The following is a 23,318-nucleotide window of genomic DNA, read 5'->3' as shown; positions in this document are numbered from 1 at the left end:
ATCCAGGCGTTGGAGGAAAGGATAACGGCGGCGTTATACGGAGTACAAAACCCAAGATTGAGTAACAGACGAGATTTCAGGCTTCTACATGGATCAACATACGTCAGGGATCACGACGAGCATGTTACAATGATACCCCATGCTAAGATTACTCCCAATGTTTGGCATTTTCCTTAGTTTGTTCCGTGGTTGCTATCATTCATACATGTATATTAGACTAGTTCGTGTTATATCAGTGTTCCATTGCTACAAGATTCTCTGCGCCAGTGAGTGATGACGGGCACATGTTCGGTCAGTGACGTGAGCTGCCATGCCAGCGAAGCGTGTGAAGCCACGCGCCCAGCATGTTCCTAGCAGCGCGGGTAGCACAATGGGCAAAGTTGGCGGGAAAAAATGAAGAAAGTCACTGCTGCTTCGAGTTGCGAGAGAATTGTCTTTTCGGAAAGTTTGAAAAAAAGACCGTCGTTGCCATGGTGTTGCAGAAGTGGTAATGGTGGTGTGGTGGGTAAGAGGGACCCTTGCGGCTAGGCATGAGCTAAGAATGGCCCGCCAACAATAGGGCTAAACTGCTGCAACACTGCGCGCCCAGTCCCGAGCCTTTCTCCACTTGGGTGCTACACGTCAGAGTACTACCCAAAACTCCCCCTACAACACACCCAAGACAGTGAAGCCCCTCACCGCACCCTGCCCTGATTTGTGTAGATGGATGGCGAGCTGCTCTCCTGATAGGCGCAACCGCGCGAAGTGCCCGCCTTTCACGCCCAATCGAAGCTGCCCACAGCCGCGCTGGTGATCCCACCCGCAGAAGCCTGTCCTGCCTCTCGGCCCACAGTAACACCAACGAGGAGGTCCACGCCGCCTCTTCACCATGTCAGATTCGCATCGCCGCCGGAGCAAGAAGGACCCGGACCGCGAGCGCAGTACCCCTCGCACCAAGGACAAGGACAGAGATCGCGACCGGGAGCGCCATAAGAGCAGCAGGTCTCGCAAGACCCGCTCGTCGGCTTCCAAGGAAGACGACACTGAGAACCCACCGTCGCGGCGTCAGTCGACCGAACGCGTGCGCAACTCGACGTCGACATCAACTTTGACATCGTCGCAGGTCTCCAAATCATCACACAAGATGGCAGTTGTGCCCGAGATGGGACGCCGCGGCTCGTTGGGCTCCGAGAACACTTCGCGGATTAGTTTACCCTATCCGTCGCATTCCAAGACATACGCAAAAGAGAGCATATACTCCCGGGATGGCGTAGAGAAGAGGAAATCAACCTTGACGCCGGATGCCACAGATGGCGAAACATCGCCAGGAAGGGACGATGAGCGACCAGTCGCACCGCATCCACCCAACCGAGCACCACCCCCACCACCGCCGCGGGCACCACCAAGCCCCCCGCTCACAGCAACTACAGGCGCGGATCTTAGGAAGGCGGCCAGTGCAAACAGCATGCGAAGGAGGGACCCAGACGTGATTGCAAGAGAAATGGAGGAAGGTCGCCAAAGCGTAGATAGCGGTACGCGCATGACTTCCACGGCGGGCCCGCGGGTCGCGTCACGCTCCAGCATCAGAGACGAGGACACTTTCGACGGCACCGACCTTACGTCCACCACCGGATCGCAGCCCAGCACTATTCGCGCCAAGTCGCCTCCACCAACGACGAGAACGAGAACCGTGAGCCCATCGAACGTACGGCCTCCAGGTAGGACGTCAACCCCTGGCAGAACGTCAACACCTGTCAAAATGAAGACGAGAGCACCCTCGGAATATACACTCGACTCAGAAGCAACTTCAGTGCTGCAAGACCGCAACTCTCACTATCGTCGGAGTCAATCACCGCCGCGCTCTGATGTCTCGCCATCCTCTGTAAACGATTCATCACCACGGACACCGACCCAGCACTCGGTCCTTCCCTCTGTTGTGTCTTCTGCTAAGGATGGACCACCTGTGATCGAGGTCATGGCAGACCCCATGTCGCGTACACAATCGGTAGACTCAAGCTACGCTCAGTCGCCCATGACCCCACCACCGCCTCCACCACCACCTCCAGCCATGATGGAAGCCCCTCGAGTCGACTACCTACTTCAGAATGGCGGTCTAGCCAAGGCGATCCCACGAAGTCTACTGGCCGCTATCGATGGAGTACCAGCCTCTGCTTATTCTCAATACACGACACCGAGGCTATCTGGAGCACAAGCGCACGATGTCCGATCTTTTTTCAAACCCCTACAGAACGTTCTTAACAGTTACAATACCGTCATGGACACAAGCGGATCGCTAGCGGTAGCCACCGGTTATCGTTCGGTTGCACGGCGTCTTCTTGATCGTCTCGAAAACGTTTTTGCTCGGAACATATCTTCAGAGCATTGCCAATGTATGATGTGCTTTGAGCAATCGGTCGTGGAAGATTCTGCTGGTGTCAACTGGGGAGAAATCTTGGAACTGGTCTCTGGACGCTGTGAATTGCCGACTTGGCCACCTTATGAGGAAGGTCCTGGACCTGGACTAGGCATATCGTCTGATCTGGAAGCACCATGTCAACGCATCGATGTTGATGTACCCGAACAGTATCGCGAGCACTACGAGAAGCAGTCGAAGAAGACCAAAGTTGCAGTTCAGTCGTGGCTATCAGACCAACAAGACGGTGTCCCCGAAGATGCCGATGACGAAACTTTGACCTTCATCATGCTCACTCGCCTAGAACAGCCTCAACGACCGCTCTTCTATGCACTGTTATGGGGATTGGAAAAGCTCCCGAATCCCCGTACACAAAAGCCGGACAGCGGCACACCACCGTACCTGGCAAAAGCCGGTCTGGCACTGCAGCGTTTATACCGACTCTATACTCCACCGCGCGACCAGTTAGTGGTCATGTATCTTATCCGCCATCCAAACATGCACAACATGCTTGCTACCTTGGCAGCTGTCACCAAACACGAATGGGAAATTCTGGTTTCTGGACGCTTCGACGGCTTCCTTTGGTCTGGCGTCGAGGACATGCCTGATATGAATACGACGCCTCCCAGAACCGGGTCAAGAGCAGGCCGACCCATTGATGGACCGCAACGGTTTGCATCGCCAGTACCACCCAACCGGTACGGCAACTTTAGTCCAAGTCCGTACTCACGACCGGGATCTGCCCGCCCTGGATCTGTCCGCCCGCCCGGTGGAGCCCCTGTGCAGATCGACGAAGAGACCGAAATTGCCGTGCTTGCCGAAATCGAGCGAGAGATTTATCTTGGTATGGAGGCCATGGAAGACGCATTTGAACAGCTTCACAACCAAGCCGAGGGCGTACGTCGTCGTCTTCGCGAGCGCGCGGCAGCTTTGTCAATGGTGGCACAGCAACGTAGGGGCGCTGGTATAGGTGGTATCGAAGTCAGAACGGACACGCCAGCCAACATGCGCGACCCTGATGAAGGCGTCGATGATCTGAGGAGCGAGATTGGGCCTGACGACTCAGCCAGCAATGTCAGCAACAACAGGAGAAGGAAAGCACACCGTGCACGCGAACGAAGAACACCAGCACCGGTGGAAGAGGAGAGCGAAGAGGAGGTTGCGCTCGCAGAGAGGGTACGCAGACGTTTCTAAGGCAATCAGAGGATTCTTAGGACATTGCCTTTGCGTTGGAGTTTGTTCGCGGCGTTTGGTATTGTTAATGATTTGGGGACCATGGCTGATATGATTTATGGCTTTCTAACGGCCGAGATATATGGATACCCAGTTTGTGAGTGCGGGAGACTGATAAGATACACTTTCTTCCATTCTAGTAGGGCCGCGAAGTAGTTGAATGTATACCATTTGCTAGGATTGTATCTAAAATGACGTCACCAGTTGCTGCTTCCATAACGTCCATTGGCTCTGCAGAATAGTTGCTATTCCGTTAGGGAGAAGTCAGGCTTGTCACAGCACTGATAGCGAAACTTGAAAGTATTGAGGGTGCTCCAATCATCTTGCACTGTCCGGCAGGCGATGAGACGCATAGCTGTGGTCAACCCCGCTCAACCACCTTCGAAGACGTCCAGGTGTTCGTGTGACGTGAACCATTGGCGAAGATGATGCATGCAATGCAATGCGAAACCAATGCCTGCGCCAACTCGGTGCGATCGCGATGTTCGCAATCATATGGATGCCTTGCTTTTGCAGGAGCTCATTAGCTGGACGCGACCCATCCCTGCACGTTGACGCGCCGGACATGCTTGTCCCTCTATGACAACAGAGCGCGAGTGGGACAGTAAACAGGCGAACAACCACTCCGGTGGCCCATACAACGACCCAAACTTGTCGTGTTTGGATGTTATTTGGCTCAATTGTACCAGATCCGGACATCTGCGCACTTGTTCTCCTCCGCCGCGGTCCCCCACCATTCGCTGTTGCCCTCGCAATTGGGTGTTTACGAAACAACCACTCTTTGGTAGGCGCGCACCACAGAGCACTCTGTTTTGGTCCTAGGCTACCACAGCTCGCACGCCTCTCGCCTTTACACTGACGCATTCAATTACCAGACCTCGGCCATTTTTCTGCCTCGATCCGCTCTTCGGCCACCTCGTAGCGACGACGGCTCTTCCGCTGTCCAACCGAGTCGCTCGCTTTACCCCAGGAACCGCACACGCGCATATCTTCATTAGCATCGATCCATCCGAACATACACCCCACCACGCTCTGGCTACAAGGTTGCGCACATGGCCGAACTGGGCGCGAACGAGTCGGTCGATCCGAACACGCTCTACACCAAGCAGGAATGCATAGGCGGCGGTAGCTTTGGCAAGGTCTACAAGGGCCTTGACCGACGGACCGGCCATACGGTCGCCATCAAGGTCATCGACGTGGAGAATGCCGAAGACGAGGTCGACGACATTATGGGTGAGATCATGATCCTCTCCGGCATGAGCTCGCCATACGTCACAAAGTACTACGGCTCGTATCTTACCGGCTCGGACCTGTGGATCGTCATGGAGTTTTGCTCAGGTGGAAGTTGTGCAGACCTGATGAAGCCTGGACAGATAGCAGAGGCGGAGATTGCAGTCATACTCAAAGAGCTATTGATGGGCTTGACCTATCTGCACGACGACCACAAGCTACACCGGGACATAAAGGGTACGTGTGCTCACCCAAGCTCATGCCTGGGAAAGCTGACGTGAACATAGCGGCCAACATACTAGTCAGCGCAAATGGACAGGTCAAGCTCGCTGACTTTGGCGTCTCGGGACAGCTATCAGCGACCATGACCAAGAAGAACACGTTCGTTGGAACGCCCTTCTGGATGGCACCCGAGGTCATTAAGCAGTCCGGTTACGACGGGAAAGCTGATATCTGGTCTCTGGGCATCACCGCACTCGAGTTGGCCAACGGCGAGCCTCCTTATGCTGACATCCACCCCATGAAGGTCCTCTTCCTCATCCCAAAGAATCCACCGCCAACACTACAGGGTAACTTCTCGCCAGCTTTCAAGGAGTTTGTCAGCCTATGCCTGCAAAAAGACCCCAAGGAACGTCCGAGCGCAAAGCAACTTTTACAGACAAACTTCATCCGCAAGGCTGGTAAGCCCGCTCGTCTACAAGAGCTCATCTCAAGATATCAGGACTGGAAAGTCAGATATCCAAAGGAGGCAGCCGAGTCAGAAGACGAGGCCACTCCTGTGAAGAAGAGGGAGCCAGTTAACGAAGACCTGTGGGATTTTGGAACTGTGCGGCCGACTGGAGGTGGTAGAGGGCCAGCGCTCGCCCCAATGAATGATGCTGGAGCCAATGCAAGGAACCACTCGCCACAGCGCAAACCTGTGACACAAAACAGAGGTGGATATGGTGATGAGAACGAAGACACCATTCGAGAACCCTCTTCGCCAACCAAGCGTTTGGCACCACTGCAAACTCCAGGCTCACCCGACCCCGTGAGAACTGCTGCACGAGTACCGCTGCCAGCATCACCAGAGAAGAGAACGGCCCCTTCTTTCCCACAACCTGCCGCAGAGCTTCCACGAAAGTCCCCTGTGCCTAGCTTTTTCCAGCCTCCACCCAACAGAGGACTAGTCACACCAACCAAGCCGTCAACTCCTCAACAGCCAAGACGACAGACACCGTTACAGCACACTTATGATGATTTTTTACAGCGAGAAATTGCTGCGGAAATGAACAACGTGGAGCCTACACCACAACAGCGAGTTCCAACTCCAAGTCGCGCTTCAGTTCTGCCGCAGATGATTATACCCGAAATACCGCCATTCCGTGGACAGTCTGCAAGTCCCGGTCAGAGCAGCTTGCAAAACCAACCACCAAAGCCATCACAGAGCCCTATTCGAACACAACAGCAAATCCCGACCCCGTCACAAGCTCAGAAGCCGTTGCTGCCGCTAGTTGGACAACAAGAATTGCCACCTTTGGCAGGGCAGAAGCCACTTCCCCAACACAACAATCGTTTGCGTCTTTTAGTCCAAGTCCCTCATCACGGCCTGATTCAGGATCGTCGAACGATCCATTTGGCGGCCCAATGGCGTCGAATTGGCAGTTACCACCAAAACAGCAACAAGCCGCACAGTCACCCCCTCCACCGCCACCACATGTTACTAAGCCTTCACCCATGTCTCGTGGCTCTTTTGGTAGGCCCAAACCGACGCCCAGCCATCCTAGCTTCATTCAAACGCAAGGTTCTCCACAGGCGCCTGTCGAGATAACAGCACTCAGCGGTGTGGTTATACCAGCTCTCGACGCTGCACTATCTCGCCGTAGTTACCATCTGAGCATTAGGAACAAGCAAGAATCGGCTCGGTCGCTAGACGATGCGCAGGGCTTCATCGAGCGCAGACGGCAAAGACAAGAATGCCATGACAAGGTAGCTCGCCTAGTCGATGAGATCAAGGGGAAATTCGAGGAACTGGATCGATGGGACGAGAAGGGAGAGGTGGGTATGGGTGGGGAAGTCGCGGGATTCCTGGAAGGTTTCCTTGAGGAGGTGCTTGTCAGAGTTGAGCCAGCAGACGATTAGAAGGACTGATTGCAGCATCGATACTGGCTTTGGCGCTTTTGCATACGGGAAGGTTCCTTTGGGGGTTTCATGTCTTTTCTGCGATTTGGCAAGGCGTTTGTTGATAGGGTTGCATCTGGGAATTGTCAGTAGAGTTTAGATGACTTTTGTCATGTATACGACTGGATTGGATTCAATCTCATCCTGGTTCCAAGTTCTACCTTTCCATCGATCAAATACTCAATAGCACTTGACTTGGCCTAGCGTTGTATTCATGGTAGGCAAAGCTGAGTATTGGTGGTGGGAAGCTGCCACCAATCAACGTAGAGGCAGCTCCGAACCCCGAGATTAGGTAGGTAGTGTAGTTTCGTCACTCGTTCCAGGGACAACTCATTGCTACGCGTTCCCGTATCGCGCTACGCTATAGCGCTCAGCAAAGCAACCGACAAGCTTTTTCATGATGGCGTGAGTATCTCGTGCTGGTAGGTAGCAATGTGTCGCTAACTTGGACCTGTAGACGCACCATCCGGAGCAATGCGCTCGAGAAGCTTGCCCGCCTGTCCGCGCAGTCGGCGTCTGCGGATATTACGCATTCGGACTTTGCGAGGCTGTTCAAGAGATGCTCGGCTTCAAGCTCCATGAAACTGCAAGAGCTAGAGGCAATCCTCGCTCTATGCAAGTCAGCACCCTACATCGAGTCAGTTGACGTCGCCGAGAAGCTGCTCACACGCCTTTCCCCATACCTCGCCGCATCGCACACGCAAACGCTTGCGCCCTCGCCCAGCCTTCGCACTTTCGAGCCCGCGCCATACGAAATCCTCACCTACAACCTCACATGTGCCGTCCTCTCGCTCGGCCTTCGACACGATCAGCTGCGCATCCAGGCTGCCAATGCACTCAGGAGTTACCTCGCCGGCTGGGTCTCAGCAGCTGCAGAGCTCTCGGAAGAACAATTTGTCGACGATGGAGCCGATGACTATGCGGCAGATGGAGAGTTGGCGCGCGTCATGACGCACAGTCTGTCGCTGCTGGGCTTCTTGGGTGCTGCTGCTGAGCATGCCCATTTCTGGAATGCGTACGACAGACTCCAGCTCGTCCAAGATGTGCGAACAGCATTGACGGAGAACTTTCTCATTGCATTCGAAACAGTGCTGTCCATTGTGCGTAATGCGCGCTCCCACCAGCATGGACTGAGGGAGTGGAAGCGGTACACAAAGCATTACGCTGCTACTGGACGACCACTTGGTGCTATGATCCTGCACGATTCCTTTCTCAAGGTCGTGCTGGCTTCGGCTTCGTTGCTTGTTGGGAGCAGCCCACACCTTGCATCACAGACGTCTGTTCTGGATCATTTACAGACTGCGCTCCACAGCAAGAACCATCAGGTTCTTAGAGATGCAGCCGAGAACTCTCTGGCTGAGGGATTGGCGAAGATCGCAGGAGAGGAAATGGAGCGTCTGGAGAATGATATGGACTACCTACAACGTGTAGGATCTGCTTGGCAGCAGCAACAAGCATCTTCGGTTAAGGCAAAGGTACTCGTCACGTACCTCTGCTGTACCATCTACGACGGTGATACAGAGATTACGGATGCGGAGGTCTTGACCGCCTGGCTCGACAACGTACTCAACGACCCTGCACAGAGCGCGGATCATGAGTTGGCTTCTACAGTGCTGAAGTCTATGGCCATCCTCTCCAAAGTCTCGCCGCAGTTGGCGTCTACCCTGGGACGATCGCTTCCTCGAGTCATTGTTCAAGCCAACTTCGATCATCGAACAACATCCGTTGCAGCCGAGTCGCTCGCTGCGGTTCTCAGCCTTCTTCCTCAGGATGCCATCATTACGACGCTTTACAGCCTAGGCAATGTCATTAGCGGCGCTCCTAAGCCTGACCGAAACCCATCTTCATCTCCTACATTGAACGGCGCTGGGAAGTCTGCACGGACAGGTGGCGTTTACAACAACCAGAATGGCAGTACCATTTCACTCACACCGAGCGATGTTGATGACCCGCACCATGTACACACGACTGTCATCGAGACTATTGTGTCTGTCGCACGGAACTGTAAAGATCCCAAGATCACGGCACTGGCACTGTCGATGCTTGTCCAAAAGGTTGGCCGTTCTGGCAAGGTTGTGGATGCAAAGATCATAACCGATTCGGCTTTCTTGGGGGTTCACAGCCCGCCTGGCGAGTTCAGATCCTTACTCAAGGTCTACACAAAGCTTTCGCATGATGCGCTGGTCTCAGACGACGGGGCTACACTTGAAGCTGTCATGGCTGCTCGTCTCAATCTTTCCCGGGAAATTTCTGCTGATGAGCCTACCTTTGAGATCTATCTTACACACCTGCTAGATACGATCGTTAGCAAAGGAGATGCCCAAGAGACATCGCATCGCCACTTAAGAGACACTGAGCTTGCAGCTCAAGAGATTGCGCAATTGCTAAAGCCCCTCGCGCTTTTGCTTGAAAGAAACGCAGAACGAGCCGAATTTTCAGAGCTGGATGACTCCATTATCAGTCTTCAGCGTGATGCTTGGTTCAACATCGTCGTTCATGGCTTCGATCTGCTATCTGATCTCGGGAAACAACATAGGGAAGAATTGCGCACTCTTGCGCGATTCAGTAAGCCTCTCATAGCTGAGGAGCGACCATTCCTTTCCGAAAGTGACATCGAACTCAACACGGTGCTGCGTCGCGGCAAGTCGCCTGAACATACGGTCGAGCAAAAGAAGCGGCTTGGGAAATTACTTCCATCGTGCGAGCCTGATACCAAGTCGTTGAGCTATCAGGAAGCAGTCTTCTTGAGCACTGCGTATCTGGTCGAAGACCTACGCGCAAGTACAGGTGACTGCACCAAGGCGCTTGCCTACTTCCTCGATCCAAAGCTGCGAACTGGTGCAGTGGGAAACTGTATGGCTGCCATCACAACAACTGCTGTTCGAACCTATCTGGCAAAAACCTTATCAGGCCAATCACATACATTCTCAACTCCATACCTGGCGCGCCAGCTAGCCACAGTGTTTTCTGCATGCTGTCATCGCATTGCTCGCGTTCAGCAGGCAGCAGCTACCTGCGCAGATATCATCATCCGCGAAGTACCATCCACTCTCTGTCAGAAAAGCGCTCTGTTCGCTCTGTTAGAGCTTCTTTCAATGATGTGGTACAGCTGCCTTGAAGGCGAGACTGACGACTATGCCTGGAAGTCAACCTTTACATCAAAGAGATCCAATATCGTAGTGGAGCTATCAGACGACTACGCTTTCCGAAGAGCGACTCTCGATGCGTTACATAAGCGTGCAACAGTATGGGTGAAAGGAGCACTCGACATTGCCCCACTTGACGTGAAAGGGCTCCTTCAGTCGTATCTTTCCGAATTTGATGATGAGATGACTTTCGGCCATATCTCGCTAGGACGATCTTTTGCCTTGGAGATGGGATCTGTTATTCCATCAACCGACCAACGCCTTGGTGCTATCGAACGCCAAGGCATCAACATCAACACCGCATCAGACTTCATCACCCAATACACGACGAGGCAGGAGTACAAGTTTCTTGAGGGCGTTGCCGATCAAGAAGAGGAATGGCTACAGGGCGCAACCCCTTCTGCGCGAAAGTCAACTTACCTCTCACGAAGCTTGCATGAAGCGACGAATCTTCTAGTTGACTTAGAGAACCGCACCCTCAACCACAAACACGTCACTATTGCTGAGCTTCGCGACATATTGCGCAGGGCAGCCGCGCTTCTGTGCAGAGTTAAGACGGACCAGTCGCCTATCGTTCAGCACCTGGTCGGAATTCCATTCGCGGTCTTCTCAAAGCAGTCCATCAAGCTTGGTATCTCACTGTGGACAAGCGTGGCTAAAGAGAACCCGCGTATGGAATCTCGTATCCTCGTCGCCATTGCGGAAAACTGGGAAAACACGGTACGGAAACGTCGTGGTATCTTCAGTCCTGCACTGAGACACGAAGATCCTTTCTACGGGAAGCAAGAGTTTGCTGCAACAGACAAAGAAGCACTATCGAAACGCCAACAGCATATTTACAACCTGATTGCGCCTCACTTCCGCCTGCTGCAGTTCTTGTCTAGCCACTTCAGCGCTTCGCGGTTGAGCAGAGCGGATGTCGAGCGTGTTTACGTCCGATTGATACATATTACGCTCGATGCAATGAGCACTGGCTGTTCGCAGCCGCTTGCTCGCGAGTCTTACTTCCATATTGTTCTGCTTGGACTGCGTATTGCGCGTCATTGTACCACTTTGTCAGCAACAATTAGGTGGCGGTTGACCGACCGCATATTGACTGCTGCTCTAGCATGGTTCGCAAAAGCTCCACAGTAAGTATCTCAGAAACCGTACATAGCACATGCTAACATTAGTAGATGGTCTTTTGGAGGCAACCGACTGCAGATCAAGGCTGAGACGCATGTTCTCGCAGACGTGTTGGCGCAGCTTGACGTTATCGGAAAGGTCACAACTGCAATTGAGGTTAGCGCAAAATTGAAGGCGAAGCAAGACCTCCTGTCTATACTGCTCTCGAACGAGCAGACTCGCCTCATGGTGTGGCTATTCCCTCTTGATTACGGCAAAAAGCATCATTTTACCTCTGGACGCCACAACAATACGCTTCCTGATGTAAGTCATCCGTGAATGTGGACTGATATTAGCTAACATTGCTAGAATGCTGTTTCCGCTCATTTAAAGACGGCTTGGACTGAGAATCCTGTGATCGCCGTGCATCTCCTTAAGCGCTTCCAATCTCAGCGCCTTAACAACGAGACTCGCTGGCAGGTACTGAACTTCCCGCACAAGTTGTTGGATGAACCAGATGCTCTTGAGATTCTCCTGGGAAACCTTTTACCAAGTGATGTATCATTCCAGCTCAAGTACATGCTCTACTGGAAGCCTGTCAATCCTATTACAGCCGTCACGTACTTCCTTCCAGCGTACGGCAACCATCCTTTCATCATCCAGTATGCGATGAGAGCACTAGAGAGCCACTCAGTCGACGTCATGTTCTTCTATGTCTATCAGATCGTACAGACGCTTCGATACGACGTCCTAGGCTACGTGGAGCGGTATATCATTGAGACAGCCAAATTCTCGCAGCTGTTTGCTCATCAAATCATCTGGAACATGAAGGCAAACGCGTACAAGGATGAAGCTTCTGAGGTACCTGATCCCGTCAAACCCACACTCGATAAAGTGATGGGTAGTTTGGAGTCCAGTTTCTCCAAGGAAGACCATGCCTTCTACGAGCGCGAGTTTGCCTTCTTCAACGAGGTCACGGGTATTTCTGGTACTCTACGCTCTGTCTTACATGAACCCAAAGAAGTCAAGAAGCAGAAGATCGAAGAAGAACTTCGCAAGATCCAAGTGGAGGTCGGTGTCTATCTACCGTCCAACCCCGATGGTCAAGTCATTGGTATCGATCGCAAGTCTGGAAAGCCGCTACAGAGTCACGCAAAGACACCTTTCATGGCTACGTTCCGTATCAGGAAGACTAGGCCCGATGATCAAGGTCTGGAAGATCAGGAAGACGAGAACCGCGATATCACGCAGAAGCGCGACAACAGCTACGAAACATGGCTCTCTGCGATTTTCAAAGTTGGAGACGACTGTCGACAAGACGTGCTTGCGCTACAGATGATCGCCGCCTTTCGAGGCATCTTCAACACCGTGGGTCTTGACGTCTGGGTCTTCCCCTACCGCGTTACAGCGACAGCGCCAGGCTGCGGAGTCATCGATGTACTCCCCAACTCCATCTCGCGTGACATGCTCGGTCGTGAAGCTGTGAACCGACTCGACGATTACTTCGTATCACGTTACGGCAATGAAGACTCAATCCGCTACCAAGAAGCGCGATCCAACTTTGTAAAGTCAATGGCTGCCTACTCAGTCATCAGCTTCCTCCTCCAATTCAAAGATCGCCACAACGGCAACATCATGATCGACGATGCCGGCCACATCATCCACATTGACTTTGGTTTCTGCTTTGACATCGCACCTGGCGGTATAAAATTCGAACGCGCACCCTTCAAACTCACAGCCGAAATGATCGCTGTCATGTCTGGCAAGAACTCCGCAAACCCGTACCAATCGCAAGCGTACCGTTGGTTCGAGGAACTTACTGTTAAAGCTTTCCTTGCTAGTAGACAGCACTGTGAGCACCTCTGCCACGTCGTGCAGGTCATGTTGGATAGTGGGCTGCCATGCTTTAAACCCGAGAGTATGAAGAACTTCCGTGATCGGTTTGTGTTGGACAAGAGTGAGAGGGAGGCAGCGGATTATATGAGGGGGTTGATTGAGAAGAGTAGGGGGAGTTATTCGACGGGAACGTATGATCGCTTTCAACTTATTACTAATGGGATTCCTTATTAGAGTTATGATTATGGGTGTTGGAGATGGATGGGGTCTCGAGTCAGGTAGAAAATGTTACTGTTGTCATGGATGGAGATTCCATCTTGACTCTCAAAGCCGCTGCTTTTCTTGGCGCAGGCAAAAAGACTAAAAGCAACATTCAAATATCACGTCCGCATATTCCGACCCTTGGCATCTGCACACCACTGCAGTCCAAACCACTCAACTTATTCCAGTCATGCATCCAAATAAGTGAGCGTAGGTATAACTCCGCAGATGTGCCGAATAAGCAATACTGATCCACCTCTTTACATGACCTACCAAACACACTCGCATCTCCCCGGGCCTCCCCCGGATTCCACTCAGCTACATAAGGCATGCATATCGGCGTGGAGCATACATAAGGGCGCTGCGTTCTAACCCGTATAGGAAAGTAGTTGTGTTTAGTCTGGCCCCACATGGGCATCCGATTAGCGGGAGGCGTTGGCGGTGACGCGCTGAAAAAAAGGGCTTCGTCCCGTTCTTTCCAACGTAGAGCTCCACTCATTGAATCTCCTGTCTACCAAGCAACTCTTGTTCTTCTCAAGTATATATTAGAGCATCCGCATTGTGGTCATGTCCATTTACAACTAAGGCATCTATTTTTGTTTTATTCTTTGTTACTTTCCAGCTCGCTTAGCGGTGTCGAGGTTATCAGACTTGGTTGAGATATGCTGCAAGAGTCGGATATGGATATACAAAGGTCACCTCAATCGACAGAGACTGGGAAAGATGGAGTCGAGATGGTACAGAAGGGGCCGCGAGGAGCGGAAGAAGGTCTAGAAATTGAAGAAGCAGGGCTTGCGGGGAAGAGGAGTAGATTAAGAGTGATCGCTATTGTTACTGCGCTTTTTGTACGTTTGACTGTTTCTTTGCCTTACTACCATTGTCGTCTTCTTGACGGACAAGATTCCCAAAAACTCATGCTGGCCCTTCCTACTGACCCAAGCCATCTAGCTTTCCCTCTTCGTTTCCGCTCTCGACGCAACAATTGTCTCCACGGCCCTTCCGACTATATCCCGCGACCTTAATAGTGCCGCCGGCTACACCTGGATTGGTGGCGCATATCTGCTTGCTAACGCCGCATCGGGTCCTATCTGGGCCAAGTTTTCTGATATTTGGGGCCGAAAACCCATCATGCTGGCCGCGCTTGCCATCTTCTTTGCTAGCTCTGCGGTTTGTGCGACGGCGAAGACAATGCAAGAATTGATTATCGGGCGCGCCTTTCAGGGTACGGCGGGCGGTGGACTCATTCTATTGGTGCATGTTTGTATTAGCGACTTGTTTAGTTTGAGGATGAGGAGTTTGTTGATGGTGAGTCACTCGTTATGTTGTGCTGTGGGAGTGAGTTTGGCTAACATTGTGTGCGTAGGGCTTCACTGAGGGCATCTGGGCATTAGCCGGTGGTATCGGACCGGTTCTAGGAGGTATCTTTGCCAGCCTGGTGACTTGGAGATGGTGTTGTAAGTGACACTTTTACTACATCGGGCTTCACTGATCTACGCTGACATCTTGATCTTACGATACATAGTCTACATCAACTTACCCATCAGCGGATTCGCCTTTTTGCTCATCCTTCTCTTCCTGGACATCAAGCATGAACACACCTCTTTCCTAGATGGCATCAAAGCCGTAGATTGGTTCGGTATCTTCACCTTCCTCGGCTTCACACTCATGATCCTGTTGGGTCTGGATTTCGGTGGCGTCCTGTTTCCATGGAACTCTGCAAAAGTTATCGCACTACTCGTAGTAGGTGGAGTTATGATCTTTGCATTCATTTACAGCGAGGCAAAAGTGGCAAAGTATCCTTTGATTCCTATGACATTATTCCGTCGAGGGACAAACGTCGCCGCTTTCCTCGTTGTATTCTTCCACGGGTTCGTCTTCATCGCAGGCGAATACTATCTACCGCTGTTTTTCCAGGCCGTCCTTGAAGCTTCACCTTTGAGATCTGGACTGCTTCTCCTCCCTTTCATTGTCACGGGTGCAATCGCAGGAGTCTTCTGCGGCCTCGTCATGCATAAGACGGGTCACTTTTGCGAGATAATTTGGGTGGGTACCTTACTCCTTACCATTGGTTTTGGCCTCTTCATCTCCTTCGACGCATACACATCAACGGGCAAAGCAGTCGGCCTTGTTATAGTCGGTGGCTTGGGATCCGGTATCTTGTTCGAGGCGCCCATGATTGCTATTCAAAGTCAGGTTGAACAGCACGATGTGGCAAGTGCTACTGCAACTCTATCATTTATTCGCAACATCGGCGTCTCGATATCTACCATCATCGGCGGCACCATCTTCCAGAACTCGATGAACAACCGCGCTTCTTTTCTTCGAGACGCCGGGCTGCCGCAGGATCTTTTGAGTCAGCTTGATGGCGATAGCGCGATGGCCAATGTCATGCTTCCTGCTACATTTGAGAACTCAGCATGGGAGGTTGCCGCGAAAGAAGCTTTTGCGTATGCGATGCGAAATATGTGGATCACGTATACAGTTTTTGCGTTCTTAAGTTTTGCAGCGAGTTTATTTATCAAGTCGGCAGTATTAGGGACAGATCATGTAGAAACTGTCACCGGATTGAAGAAGGAGAAAGTTGCGGCCAGAGTGGAGACGGATAGTTCCTAAGACACAAAGCGGTACTGGTAACATCCGCGTATGTCTTGAAAAGTCGGCTAGAAAGAGAGTGAAAGCGTATTGAACAAGACTAAGACACTGTAGACTTACTCAGTAACCATGTTGTCTTGTTACATACCGAAACACTGATCCATGTTGGTCAAGTTTGGTATTTATACAATGTAAGCGCACCACAGTCGAGAGCACAAGTCAACTCACAACGCTTTATATACAGAAAAATACCATTGTCAGTATACAAAGATGCCTAGGCAACAAGAAACGGAGGGGTTCCGAACCCTGCAATCCTATAACAGTGCTCCTTTGTTTTCCCGACTAAGACCAACAGAAAGAACAACAACGCCGACACAACTTCAACAATTCAACAAAGGAGTAAATCAACAGCTAAATTGATAATATACGATGTTTCCAGGTGTTACCAACGTCGCCTGCTCACTACTCGGAGCATCAAACAAGCCCAAATCCGCTGCTCATCTGGAGAAGGACTTGAGCAAAGCTGTGCGCGCTGAAGGGCCTCCAGATGAAAACCTCTGGTACGGCCAAGAGAACCGGAACATTACGCACCGAAACCACGGTGCGGATGTTGCTGATGGAGTTTTCTTCTGTTACAAATGCAATACCGAAAACCGCATGATTCACTACCGAGGGGATCACCCATTCAAACGCTTGGTATGCCGTGTATGTGACCGGGTTTACTCCAAAGGATGTGCGACCTCAAACATCCTGCAAGTTGGCGTCACAAAGCCATCACAGCAACCTAGCCGCGAACTGCGTATCGGCCAGTTGTGTCCCGATTGCGGGCTGACGCACCGCGCAGTGACGAGGGACGGCATGGTATCATTTGATACTACATGTGTCTGTGGCAACGTGGCGGATGAGTCTTGGATCCGCTTCTCCATAGGAAGTGCCATGGACCACCGCTGCGACCCCATTAACTTTCCAACAGAATTGAACCTCGGTCATAAGACGAAGGTTATCGAACAGCATAACCGCACCAAAAAGCAAAAGCGCGTCGAGCAGCAGATGCCTATCGAGAAGACGCGCATCGTTCCACTCTTCACGGAAAAGGCTGGCAAAGCAACACCGACAGCACCGTTATGTCGCCAAAAGGTTGTATACTGCGGCGGCAAGCAGTATAGGGTAGAAATGCATCGAGTCCGAATACATTCATATCCTGTCCAAGGTTATGATGCTTGAGCGCTGGCGTATCGATGCTGTCAGAGAGTATGTAGGTGACAGGATAAACGAATCCGCTCAGTAGCCAACTAGAAAACCTGGAACGCAGTATCACGAGAAGATGAGTAGGAGGCTGGGGAAGCGGCGGTGCACAGTTCGTGAGAGTCACAAGCCAAGCGATCTTCTTGTTCTTCTCTTTCCTAGCATGATTGTCACTTGTTGCAAATGTTCATTGATTGCCTAAACGTATTGAAATAGAAGCAGTATAAAGTTGTTCCTGCACTTAATGTTCGTCCGTATTTACAGCAGTAACGCTGACGTCATGCCGCTTGAGAACAACCTTTCGACAGAAACATCGATCTCGACTTCCAACGACTTCAGAAATCCATCAGTTATCCGTACTGATTTAGCTCAGACCCTGGCCACCATTCCCCCTCCCCACCGCTATCTTTCACCGTTCAGAGGACTTAGCACTATGCGCTGCAGTTGTGATAGCGCATCACCCCGGCCTCGAGTTTCGGACTCGCCGTTGCCTACCTAATCTGCTTTACCGCTCCTTCCCCACCGTGATTTCTCTTTAGTACTCTTACGTTCCCCAGACCAAGGCTGCGGGAAAATATGCTGTACGATGACGTGCTGGCAAGGCTGAAGAGTCGGCAAGTCCGACCCCGCATCGATATCGCAGCCCCAGTTGATAGTTTTAGGTAAGTTAACGGATCATGTTGTCTTCGCCCAGTGGATAGTGCTCAATTTGGACACAGCACAGCTACTCTATAAGATCGGATTCTCTAGGTTACAAGGACTTCGAACGCGTCTCTTCCTTGCCCCAAGATGATGGAAGACGGTGACAGTGTTTGGAGGTATATCTTGACCTCAACCTCATTAGCACGTGACCTCTCCATCTGGCAGACAGTCATATCTGATCCGGCGTTGATGATAAGATTGGATATGTCTGAGACGTCGTACGCATGGTTACCGAATCGATCTTTGTGATAGGCGCGGTTGTCGTGGCACAAGATTGGTCCACGCCGCATGCAGCCAAGTCACACGGCATGCCTTATATCCTGGCAGACCATTGCCTGAATTGTGCAACATGTCCGAGAGGTCATCGGTCGCACAAGTCTTGAGCACACCGCAACGACAGAGAAAAGTTGAGGTACGATACTTGGGATGATAGGAACTATATTTTCACCGCATCATTTGTTGGTCAATACCAAACCCTCGCTGGTACAGGAAGCTTGCTTCCGGTGAGCATGGACGTTGTAACTTAAGGTGCTTACCGCTACTTCGTCTGACATGCGACAGCACCGTAGCTTGATACCGGGTGACGATTGGGTGGCATTGCACCACAGCGATAGCCTTTCGCAATTGTACCGTAATTCTTCGACGACTTCTTGGTATTACGCAGGTGTCTCCCGCTTATGCAGCCACCACCCGCGACAATGGAACTGGGACGGCAGGATGCGCGAACTGTACCACCATCGTGCTATTTCCAAGCACACGTTGATGAAAGTAGATTGGGATTCCGCCTTTAGTATTTGTACGTCGATGCGCGAGTCCAGTTATAGTTAGTCGATAGAGCGGTGAAGTCTTCCACTCTTGCTCCCTCTAGTCCACATGTTATTGGATGAATGCAGGCTTGACAATCTGGACATACGGTCATCCCTCAAGGGTTTTGCGAAAACATCGGTCATACCGGTACACTACCGGTCGTGGGTACTAAAGATTCATTCTGATCCCCATGCATCTTCGTCGCAGACCCCATGAGCCCTGATACGGGTTAGTCGCGGGCCCAGTAGATTGGAGCGAGCCGAAGCGGACGGTCCACAGCACTGACGTCTTCAGTATGCATGGCACCTGTTTCAAATTCTTCGAGAAGGACGTCGTGTCAGTTCGGCACCGCCGTTGAAGTCTAATTACCATGAATAAATAGGTCCTAGCGCCATATTAGAGGACTACCGTTCGTCACTTACGGTAAGGTCGTACGGAAAGAAGCACGTTTCGGAGCATGCGTCTACTTCTGAACCCTGGTTCACACTCTGATTTACGGTCTCTCCGACTTTCTTCGTTCGTCGGAATGTTCGTTGTTGGTGTTCTTGCGGGAAGCTGATCTGCATGAGTGAATGTTGGAGGCACCATTGGGGAAACATCGATCGTGCAAGATGATGTGCGAGCCGCCAGCATGTCGTCGAGCCTCTCCTATGGTCGTATATATCTCCATCCTTGGTCCATCTCGTCGATCTTTTAACAGACATCCTGGATCACCTGCAACCTTCGCGAGCAATATCGTCGTTCTTCGTTGCTGTAGTAGACCCCTGTCCATCATCTTGTCGCTTTGCCTGATACTCCTGCCACCGGTCCTTCGTCTGACTCTCAGCCCTTTCACCGACACATCTCACGTCCTGCATCATCCCACCACATGCAAACAGAATGGCGTCCAGCAATGGGGACTCGGATATCCGCCCGGACCGCATCCAAGCTCGCGAGGACCAATTCCGTCGCAACATACGAGCCAGGCGGCAGTCTCCCGTCGCAAAGAAGAGAGTTGACCTGACCGAACTGGGCTGTATGGGTGCCCATCTTGATCTGTCTAAACATGAGCCTTGGCCTGATATGCTCGAGCTCACCGAAAACGAAGCGACGCACATCGGCCCTGTTTCCGCACCGATATCCTTAGATACCGACCTTCATGCACAAGCCGGTGTAGTTAACAGCGCTGCAGATGAATCTCCCGCATCTCGCGCATGTACTCCGACAGGCTGTGGCACATATCTTCCGCCACATGAGTACAAGGAGTTTCAACGCCAGAAATCGGCCAACAGTAAGTTCACTTACAGTGTGTTCAAACGAGTAGCTCTTCGCTCAATTCTATCCTGCGGCGGGCTGACAGATCTATAGATCGACGTCGAACATCTGTATCAACCACTGTTGAGCCCGAAACACAGGAAGAGCATAACCCGAACGAGCGTCCCGAACCGCACGATTCGTACTCCGTCTGTTATACACCATCACATTGTTCTCGGGCCTTGACGGAGAGGGATGATCGCAGTGTAAAGAGCGCGGCACCAAACTCTCCCGAACCTTGGTCGCAACTCGATCGAACTATCGGGAAGAACAGAGGAGGCGACTGAATTTGTACGCTGCACAGATGAGTGTATCGTCAGGGGACTGCGGTCACACTGACGTCCTTGAGATGCCAGGGCGACCATCGACAAGCTCTTTATGAAGAGAAGGAAACGTTATCTTCGTACATCGACCGGTCGTACTGTCGAATTGTTGTATCTTCTTTCAGTCATTTCGGTGGCAACGAATCGTATGATCGTCTTTCCATCCTTGCGGCCATTTTTTGCCTCGACTTCGTTTGTCCTTGAGTGCGTCGCTCAAAGATAGCTTCGATCGAACAACAACTGTATATCTTCCATCTCTTCATCTACGGTTTGATCAATCGACTTGCGTATTCAAACACATTACATTAGACGGTCATACATTTGGGAATGGAAAAGAATGTAAAGTGTAATACCGCGCTCAAGCTTCACGCTGGATCGCATCTGAGAGCTTCCGATCGAAGAAGCATGCTGCCCGACCACACAGTACTGCTGACCATCGAAAAGTAGGCCCGAATTTCGCATAAGCAAAAGAAAATGCGGTCGCCGTAGACATGGAGCCGTGTGGTAAACCACAGCGATCTTAATCTAAGAACCATCGGAGCGCCATCGAGAGTACTTACCCTCCAGCTGAGGTGTGAACGGATCTCACTCCTTCCGAGCGGGGAACGCGATGAGCTAGCAGGGAACGTACCGTTTGCGGGATTTGCTGCAGCGCACTTTCTGCAGACTTGCAGACAGAGTGTTTCAAAAGCAAGATCAAAGAGGGGGAGAATACGATCTACAGAGGAGCGCTGCGACTGCAGCGGCAGCGGCAGTGGCAGCGGCAAGACCCTTGCAAGTTTCCGCAGGGCAAAATTGTAGGGCCGTGAACGGATGAGGCACAATTGCACTGCCAGAGAAAAAAAGAACGGACATCTCCTGGCGGAGTCAGGGATCTTGAGATGCACTAGTCGATCGTTCAGGCTCTTTCTGTTGAAATGGAGGTGTGGGGAAGTACACTCGCTACTTACCCTCTCCGGATAGCCTGCGCAGAAAAAACATTCACACACAATCTGTATCAAACGTTCGCTACCCTATCAAGGTGTTTGCCGACTGTTAGGGATGCCATCCCGATAGCTCTTTGAGGTCGGAAAAGCACATCAGCTTTCATTGTCCTTGGATACCCATGGTGCTGTTGCATGGGCCGTCACGACGCTTTGTAACATGTATTGTCACTCATGTCAAGCAGAGTGTTATGCAAAGTAGAGCCATGGCGAAGCTAGGTATCATGCTGGGCGGTCTTGCAGGTAAAGATTTAAAAGAAAGCATTAATTATGTGTGCTATTATACCCGTAGCCTGTTATCATCATACATATTCGTCTCTAGAAGTAACCGTAGTAGTGATCGTGATATCGCCCGCGTCTTTGTTTGCTGCTTCATTGTTCCATGTGTTGTTGGCGTGAGTCTCCCTGAGTATCGTCTCCTCGCTCGCTGTGTCACTGCCCATGCGAACTGTTGTCTGTAGCACGCTCTCTCCAGGACCCATGTATATTTTCTCCGATTTTCTGCTTCCGTCTATACCACGACTGCTTTTGGACTTGGAATAGTCCTTGAGCGGATACGAATTCTGGCCTGACGAGTCGCCGCGTGAACCGTATCTGATGCGGACGTAAAGCGGACGAAGGACGGGGACACAGGCGCAAACGATAGTGAGAAAGACTTCGGTAGAAGACCATAGAAGCATGCTAGCAGTGTCGTATACGTAGTTTTCCATTGATGACATGGATTGTAGTTCGATGGTCCGGACGACGGAGCACGCGCCCGCGAAGATGCCTAGTGAAAGACCGGATGCTATTGTAATCTTGTCCTTACGCTTCATATTGAGTTCCATGATGATGTGCCAGGCTGATTTGGGTCAGTGCTATTTCTGGAGTTGTTTCGCGGCAGGTTTACGTACGGAGGAGAGCAAGAACAAAATCCATAGCTGCAGACCAAGCACCCATAGTCAGGCCAACCTCGGTGAAGTTGAGCCAGCAATAGCCACCTTCGATCGTTTGATCCCACAAGAATGCCGAAGGTACACATTGAGTGTACAAAAGGGTGGTTGTGATGATGCAAAGCACTGTCGTGCTCGCTATGCAGAACCAGAGGATGGCGATGTGCCATCTCTTGAGGACGATGCGCAAGAGGAAGAGCGCTACTGAACCTTTGGATGCAGCTATTCCCATAATACATATGCCTTGGCCGATGGCTTCCCACATGATGGATTTAGAGTAGTTGAGGTCGAGGCGAACGATATCTGCCGTCTGTTTGCCAACACCGTAGTTGATGCCGACTGATATACAACCGACGTAGCCAATAAATGTAGCCTTCGAATGTCAGTTACGGAAGCTTGCGATGGATCTCGAGATGATTGTTCGTGAATGGATGCTTTTATAGCGTGGAAGTAGAACGGCGTAAGTGAACGTACCAGATTGACCAACATCAACACGTCGTCCCATCCGACGTTTCTTACAACGTACTGTCTCGTGTACATTCGCAACGCGACGAGGATAGTGCCAAGGACCACCTGAGACCACATCACTCCATTGAGTATGCTCGAAAAGTCTGCTGGCTTGCCCATCTTAGCGGCAGGTATGGATGAGATTGTAGTGAAGAGGCTTCTGTCTTCACTCTCTGATCTGTTGTCCCTCCGTGGATAATATCACTGGAAGAGATGTTGCCGGATTAGAAGTCAAATACGAGTGAGCAGGATGTGCGCTGCTAGAGACGAAATGGGGTTGAAATGAGTAGTCGTATCCTTGACATCGAACGCTTTATCTTCTAGGTGAGCAACTCGAGTGGTGGCAAAGAAGATTAGTACATTGACGTATTTACAGCCTTCTTTGCGCCCACGAATTGAGGCACCCATGCTGAAGAACAAACATACTTGCATATACGTCCGAGGCTCGAGCACATCAACGCAGATCTGGGAAACTAAAAGGGGCCCAATCTTCCAAACAAAAGCCATAAGCTAGTATTGGGGACCTGCATAGGCAATCGAACGGGGCATAGTGCCAAAGCTTTGCTGCCATC

The 23,318-nt window shown here is 51.5% G+C and overlaps 5 protein-coding genes across 5 annotated transcripts; 4 read left to right on the top strand and 1 right to left on the bottom strand.

Annotated features, from left to right (window-relative positions):
• Positions 1–868: 868 nt before the first annotated feature.
• Positions 869–6,976, top strand: ALTATR162_LOCUS10623 (uncharacterized protein; the record flags this gene model as incomplete). The annotated part of the gene is made up of 4 exons (XM_043318260.1): positions 869–3,568; positions 4,624–5,092; positions 5,143–6,240; positions 6,282–6,976. The coding sequence occupies 4 exons, from the start codon at positions 869–871 to the stop codon at positions 6,974–6,976; spliced, it is 4,962 nt and encodes a 1,653-aa protein (XP_043174195.1).
• A 439-nt stretch (positions 6,977–7,415) lies between these two features.
• On the top strand, positions 7,416–15,975 carry ALTATR162_LOCUS10622 (uncharacterized protein; the record flags this gene model as incomplete). Its single annotated transcript, XM_043318259.1, has 5 exons — positions 7,416–7,420; positions 7,473–11,291; positions 11,337–11,589; positions 11,635–13,117; positions 14,972–15,975. 5 exons carry the CDS (start codon positions 7,416–7,418, stop codon positions 15,973–15,975), a joined length of 6,564 nt encoding a protein of 2,187 aa, XP_043174194.1.
• Positions 15,976–16,383: 408 nt separating this feature from the next.
• ALTATR162_LOCUS10621 (uncharacterized protein) lies at positions 16,384–17,178 on the top strand (the record flags this gene model as incomplete). Its single annotated transcript, XM_043318258.1, has 1 exon — positions 16,384–17,178. The coding sequence occupies one exon, from the start codon at positions 16,384–16,386 to the stop codon at positions 17,176–17,178; it is 795 nt and encodes a 264-aa protein (XP_043174193.1).
• A 2,409-nt stretch (positions 17,179–19,587) lies between these two features.
• ALTATR162_LOCUS10620 (uncharacterized protein) lies at positions 19,588–20,288 on the top strand (the record flags this gene model as incomplete). Its single annotated transcript, XM_043318257.1, has 2 exons — positions 19,588–19,978; positions 20,056–20,288. The coding sequence occupies 2 exons, from the start codon at positions 19,588–19,590 to the stop codon at positions 20,286–20,288; spliced, it is 624 nt and encodes a 207-aa protein (XP_043174192.1).
• Positions 20,289–21,609: 1,321 nt separating this feature from the next.
• Positions 21,610–22,866, bottom strand: ALTATR162_LOCUS10619 (uncharacterized protein; the record flags this gene model as incomplete). Its single annotated transcript, XM_043318256.1, has 3 exons — positions 21,610–22,148; positions 22,201–22,612; positions 22,714–22,866. The coding sequence occupies 3 exons, from the start codon at positions 22,864–22,866 to the stop codon at positions 21,610–21,612; spliced, it is 1,104 nt and encodes a 367-aa protein (XP_043174191.1).
• Between the last annotated feature and the right edge of the window lie 452 nt (positions 22,867–23,318).

The sequence above is a fragment of the Alternaria atra genome (assembly GCF_907166805.1).
Source record: "Alternaria atra isolate CS162 genome assembly, contig: 34, whole genome shotgun sequence".
NCBI lineage: Eukaryota > Fungi > Ascomycota > Dothideomycetes > Pleosporales > Pleosporaceae > Alternaria > Alternaria atra.
Note: the sequence above shows the minus strand (reverse complement) of the source record. Positions and strands in the feature narration are given on the sequence as shown.